Source organism: Sprattus sprattus, assembly GCF_963457725.1.
Source record: "Sprattus sprattus genome assembly, chromosome: 1".
Taxonomy (NCBI): Eukaryota; Metazoa; Chordata; class Actinopteri; order Clupeiformes; family Clupeidae; genus Sprattus; species Sprattus sprattus.
The window spans coordinates 42,596,064-42,602,789 of NC_137920.1; the positions used below are offsets into that span (position 1 = coordinate 42,596,064).

Consider the following 6,726-nt stretch of genomic DNA (forward strand, 5'->3'; position numbering starts at 1 on the left):
AGTGTTTTTTTTGTGTGAGCTGAGGTATATAGGTGCAGTGTGTGTGTAACTGGTTTGAGAGCAGGCCCACCTGCATGAGCGATGATCCACTGAGGGACGGACAGCTGCTGTTTGGGCTGGGGTATATGGGGGGGGGGGGGGGGGGGGGTCCATACATGCTGAACTCTGGCTACCTCCTCATGCTACTGGTGGACCTTCCCCACTCACTAAAAATAACTCACTCAGTCCCCCCCCACCCCAGTCCCTCCCTGGACCACCTGTCATGAATGCCACTGGATCAGTAGTGAGCTGCTGGAGCTCCAGGTTTGGGCTGCAGTTGGAAGGTTGGATCTGCATGTGAAATGAGCTGAACTGATGATCCCTGCCTAAACCCTGGCCTACACATTACACAAGGGCACAAAGGCTTTATTACTTGATAACAGCCAGCAGAGGACTGAGAGAGAACTCCTGTTACTACTAATGTGTTGTATTGTGCGATGTGAATAATTAAATACATTAATGGAAATCTTTAAAGGTATTTGTGGTAAACATCCAGTCCACTCACAGAAGAATACGAGAGTTGTAGTGCCTGTAGTGCTTTTACTACTGGGGTCTTCTTCATCCAGCCCCACCACCCCGCGATCCCCCGCCCCCTTCCTCCCTCCCTCCTCCCTGCTGAACAGGCCCTTCCAGCCAAGGCTTCCACCTCTCCTTCCATCCCGGTGAGCTCAGCCTCTTTCGCGTTGGAAACAGACACCGCGCCCGGACGCGTGTTCTATAATAACAACAGGCAAAAGGCGGTGTTAACAAATCAATGCAATTATATCCCCAAAATAAATTCCACAGGACTACAGAACAGGATTTGTTGACTTCCAAATACATGGTAAGCCCGAGCCGAGACAGTTACCTTTTTCTGACTGATATCTGCATGCGATGTTTGCACAGGCGTTGTCAAAATGCACCCCTAGCATGCAATGTATATGTATATGATTGTTCTAAGACGTCAGTAGCAGGCTGTTTAAAGGGGAACGTTTTTAATTCGCATCGAGGACAATGGTGAGAAGGAGTAAGGCTGAGGGACTTCCTGGTCCTTGTAGCCGGCGAAGAAGTGCGTCTAGACGGTGTTCGCCTGCCGGAAATCCCGCTTTATGGCCCCTAGTAGCCTACGGAAAGCGGCTAGTGAGGGGGTGCTAAAGGCTAAAGCTAACGCTATTGTTACCGTCTTTGAATGGGGGTGACATTAAAATAGTTTGTGTCGCAACAGTGACTGCATGTAATCGTTTTTGACCATCTTTATCGATTCTGATAAAATGTAAGGATTCATTTTTTTTGGTTTATGAAACTTGCCAAAATGGCGACCTTGTGGTTAGCGTTTTGTTTGAAATGAGAGAATCTGAACAGTGATCAGAAAAACTGGTGACCGCCATGTTTGTTGTCCTGAGCTAGCTTGACGCTAAGCTACTGATACCACAAACAGTGAAGTCGAGCGCTCTTTCTACTGTGTATGTATGAAAAGGGGGAGGGAGGTCATCCTTTCAAAACGATAACATTCCTAAACGGAAAATGCCATTACACAAACGCTAATCATATGCTGAGTTTTCTCTTAAAATAAATAAGCTAAACGTTTCTATTCACCCTTTATTGATGTCACAGTAATATTTTCTGCATGTGGTTCTACCAGCTTGTGTTCTAATTGTAGCCCCTGTATTTATCCTCTGCTGGTAAATACTGCCGTAGTACTATGGGACTGCACATTGCGAAGAAGGTTCGCAGAGGCTACTATGGGGATGGACCCGACCAGGGAGAGACAGTTGTAGAGGAAAGTTCACCACGAATACACTTTGACTACAATTGTGTATAGAAATGAGATATTAAACAAAGCTGGTGGAGTTTACCTAACAGAGTGCTGATTGTCAATAAACACGAGCATGATCTGTTTTGCTTGTGATGTACCAGATGACAGGCCAGGGTGGACTAAGATGGGGAAAACCCTCAAAACGGGTCCCTGAATACAGCAGCATCAAACTAGCATGGCTAAATCTAGAGGAACCAGCGACAGACCAGCCTTGGCCCAGGAAATCTTATTAGACCAACAATCGATCACAAGTGTTTTGTTTTCAGCAGTGAAGCCTGCGGTGTCTCGATGTCCTCGTGCGGAGACATGCCATGGGATGTCAGCCCAGTTTCATCTTACAAATCAGATGGTTTCTTAGGTTTGTGCCCCTGGCGTGACTGATAGAGGGGCAAGGCTCAGTTTGAACATGCCACGGAGTCCGACCTCTGCCCTCTGACCTCATACTGCCACTGGGGTTCCTCTCAGATCAGCATCACCGCGCTCGCTAGTGTGCGTGCCAAACCACAAACGTGCCGTTCTCTCTGCACATGTATGGGCTAACGTACACATGCTTGCTCACCTGCTTTGCCAGTCCTTTATAAAACAGTGTGTCATGTGCAGTTTCAATTGTGAACCATAGGGTCTATCACAAGATGGGAATCATATATCACAACAATATCGCAAGGAGATAAAATGTTTTTGTTTCAGTTAGTCTGGGAGTTAGTTTCAGTGTTTTGAATAGAATATAAGAAGATTTGCCTGAAGATATAATAATCCCTTTTTCTATGTCAATTCATTAGCTTCTTTGTTGCGTGGTGTGTAATGTAACATCTTGTCACTCTATCAGCTTCATGTCTCTGTTGCCGGCACTCTTAGGCCCTGTGCTTCCCTGTAGAACATCTGTGTTTCCCTCTAGAACACCCCTGTGTTTCCCTTTATAACATCTTTGTGTTCCCCTGTAGAACATGTGTGTGTTTCCTGTAGAACATTTGTGTGTTCCCCTGTAGAACACCTGTGTCTGTGTGTTCCCCTGTAGAACATCTGTGTGCTTCCTGTAGAACATCTGTGTTTCCCTGTAGAACATCTGTGTGTTTCCTGTAGAACATCTGTGTGTTTCCTGTAGAGCATCTGTGTGTTTCCTTCTAGAACATCTGTGTGCATCCCTGTGTAGAAAATCTGTGTGTTTCCTGTAGAACATCTGTGTGTTTCCCTGTAGAACATCTGTGTTTCCTGTAGAACATCTGTGTTTCCCTGTAGAACCTCTGTGGGTTTCCCTGTAGAACATATGCGCTTCCCTGTAGAACATCTGTGTTTCCCTTTAGAACACCTGTGTGTTCCCCTGTAGAACATCTGTGTGTTTCCCTGTAGAACATATGCGCTTCCCTGTAGAACGTCTGTGTTTCCTGTAGAACATCTGTGTTTCCCTGTAGAACATCTGTGTGTTTCCCTGTAGAACATATGCGCTTCCCTGTAGAACATCTGTGTTTCCCTTTAAAACACCTGTGTGTTCCCCTGTAGAACATCTGTGTGTCTCCTCTCCCTAGGTATGGACACATACGCATATAATTAGAATACATTTGCATACTAGTTAGATACCTTTAAAGTGACACTATGCAACACTTTTATCCCAAAATAACAGCTTTAAAATCGTTTTGGTGGTACACTGACTGTAATTTGGAGAATGATGTCTTGTTTTGCACTATGTGACTGGGGTACAGGGCGTGTGACTTTGGGGTACAGGGCGCGAGACCTCTTGCGAGAACCACGTAAAGCTTTATGGCGCCACCTCACGCAACAACAACTAGACCCATGCACTGGCTATCAGAAGAAGCTAGCGCAGTATTCTCTGTATGTGAAGCATGTCGGCAACAACATTTTATTAGATTACACATTCTCCACATTCAAACGCTTAGAAAACAATGTATATGAGCTTGAAATGCTAGCAGTATTTCCGCGAACACTTATTCTTTAGTGTCCATCTCCGATGTCACAATTAGTACAATTATGCAGCCATATGGTAAAACCTTGTCATATTACTCGACCTTGTCAGTCTACATGCTCCTTTGGCTTCTGCTGTTGTCTTTACCCATTCAATATTCGTCAGCAAATACATGTGTTGATATATTATATGGAAGTGGTTCTCATGTTGTCATTGGTTCCCCCAGTTTAACGCAGACCAATGAGGTAGCAGAGGGCGGGGCCATGGATGACCACATGACCAGGCTGGCAATCCACTCCCAGGAGCCGAAGATCATACTACACGGAGGAGGTAACAGAGACGACCCTTACCCTCGTCACGGAGACGACCCTCACCCTCGTCTTCACCTCGATAACACACACGTCTGAACACAGAGACGACCCTCACCCTCGTCTTTACTTCGATAACACACACGTCTGAATACAGACACAACCCTAACCCTCGTCTTCACCTCGATAACACACACGTCTGAATACAGAGACGACCCTCACCCTCGTCTTCACTTCGATAACACACACGTCTGAATACAGAGACGACCCTAACCCTCGTCTTTATCTCGATAACACACACGTCTGAATACAGAGACAACCCTAACCCTCGTCTTCACCTCAATAACACACACGTCACGGAGATGACGCTCACCCTTGTCTTCACCTCGATAACACACACGTCACAGAGACAACCTTAACCCTCGTCTTCACCTCGATAACACACACGTCTGAATATAGAGACAACCCTCACCCTCGTCTTCACTCCGATAACACACACGTCTGAATACAGAGACAACCCTAACCCTCGTCCCTTCGATAACACACACGTCTGAATACAGACACAACCCTAACCCTTGTCTTCACCTCGATAACACACATGTCTGAATACAGAGACAACCCTAACCCTCCTTTTTCCTTCGATAAAACACACGTCTGAATACACTGCATAACAGCTTTAAAATCGTTTTGGTGGTACACTGACTGTAATATGGAGAATGATGTCTTGTTTTGCACTATGTGACTGGGGTACAGGGCGTGTGACTTTGGGGTACAGGGCGCGAGACCTCTTGCGAGAACCACGTAAAGCTTTATGGCGCCACCTCACGCAACAACAACTAGACCCATGCACTGGCTATCAGAAGAAGCTAGCGCAGTATTCTCTGTATGTGAAGCATGTCGGCAACAACATTTCATTAGATTACACATACTCCACATTCAAACGCTTAGAAAACAATGTATATGAGCTTGAAATGCTAGCAGTATTTCCGCGAACACTTATTCCTCGATAACACACACGTCTGAATACAGAAACGACCCTCACCCTCGTCTTCACTTCGATACCACACACGTCTGAATACAGAGACGACCCTAACCCTCGTCTTTACTTCGATAACACACACGTCTGAATACAGAAACGACCCTCACCCTCGTCTTCACTTCGATACCACACACGTCTGAATACAGAGACGACCCTAACCCTCGTCTTTACTTCGATAACACACACGTCTGAATACAGAGACAACCCTAACCCTCGTCTTCCCCTCGATAACACACACGTCACGGAGATGACCCTCACCCTTGTCTTCACCTCGATAACACACACGTCACAGAGACAACCTTAACCCTCGTCTTCACCTCGATAACACACACGTCTGAATACAGAGACAACCCTCACCCTCGTCTTCACTTCGATAACACACACGTCTGAATACAGAGACAACCCTAACCCTCGTCTTCCCTTCGATAACACACACGTCTGAATACAGACACAACCCTAACCCTTGTCTTCACCTCGATAACACACACGTCTGAATACAGAGACAACCCTAACCCTCCTTTTTCCTTCGATAAACCTCGATAACACACACGTCACAGAGACAACCTTAACCCTCGTCTTCACCTCGATAACACACACGTCTGAATACAGAGACAACCCTTACCTTCGTCTTCACTTCGATAACACACACGTCTGAATACAGAGACAACCCTAACCCTCGTCTTCCCTTCGATAACACACACGTCTGAATACAGACACAACCCTAACCCTTGTCTTCACCTCGATAACACACACGTCTGAATACAGAGACAACCCTAACCCTCCTTTTTCCTTCGATAAAACACACGTCTGAATACACTGCATAACACACACGTCTGAATACACTGCATAACACACTTCTGAATACACTGCATACCACACATGTCTGAATACACTGCATAACACACGTCTGAATACACTGCATAACACACACGTCTGAATACACTGCATAACACACAAGTCTGAATACACTGCATAACACACAAGTCTGAATACACTGCATAAGATTACTCACTGCTTGTCCTGAGATTACTCACTGCTTGTCCTGAGATTACTCACCGCTAGTCCTGTGATTACTCACCAGTCACCGCTAGTTGTGTGATAACTCACCAGTCACCGCTATCCCGCTTATCATCATAATTCTCCGAAAAACAATATGACACTTTGAAGGAGTTGTAACAGTGCGTTTATATAAGTATGCTTATTCCGACTAGAGGTAGAGGGCAAATGCATAATATTTTGTTCAGCAAATAATATCAACTTTGAACACAATAGGCTTTGCTTAAGCTGAATCTGATATCTTAACAGGTTTATGCTAAATATGATAACTAAACATTAACGTTGCGGCTAATTGGATTAATCTTAATTTACCTCAATATGTTTCCTGGGGAGTTTCTGAATGCCAATATTTCAGTAGCTTTGGGTAAGCAAAAGAGCCACATCATCCGGTACGAAGAATCTTTCACCCCACCATAAGAAAACATGTTTGTTGTAAGGCTTTAACTCATGAGACGGTCCGAAGAGCAGTTATCGAAGTAGTTTAAAAATAGCTGCCAAACCACCTTGTGGTATTTCCTACAAGAGCCTCCAATGCGGTACCTCAGCTCCTCTAGTTTAAGGTGTGCCATAA

The 6,726-nt window shown here is 45.3% G+C and overlaps 1 protein-coding gene across 1 annotated transcript in view; it reads left to right on the forward strand.

Annotated features, from left to right (window-relative positions):
* The first annotated feature begins 797 nt into the window (after positions 1-797).
* Positions 798-6,726, forward strand: part of LOC308379444 (zinc finger Y-chromosomal protein-like) — a 15,839-nt gene continuing 9,910 nt past the window's right edge. Inside the window, exons 1-2 of the mRNA XM_080856589.1 lie at positions 798-862; positions 3,979-4,082. Of these exons, the coding sequence (XP_080712715.1) occupies positions 4,016-4,082 (67 nt within the window). The 5' untranslated portion in view covers positions 798-862; positions 3,979-4,015. The remainder of the gene's footprint in view (positions 863-3,978; positions 4,083-6,726) is intronic.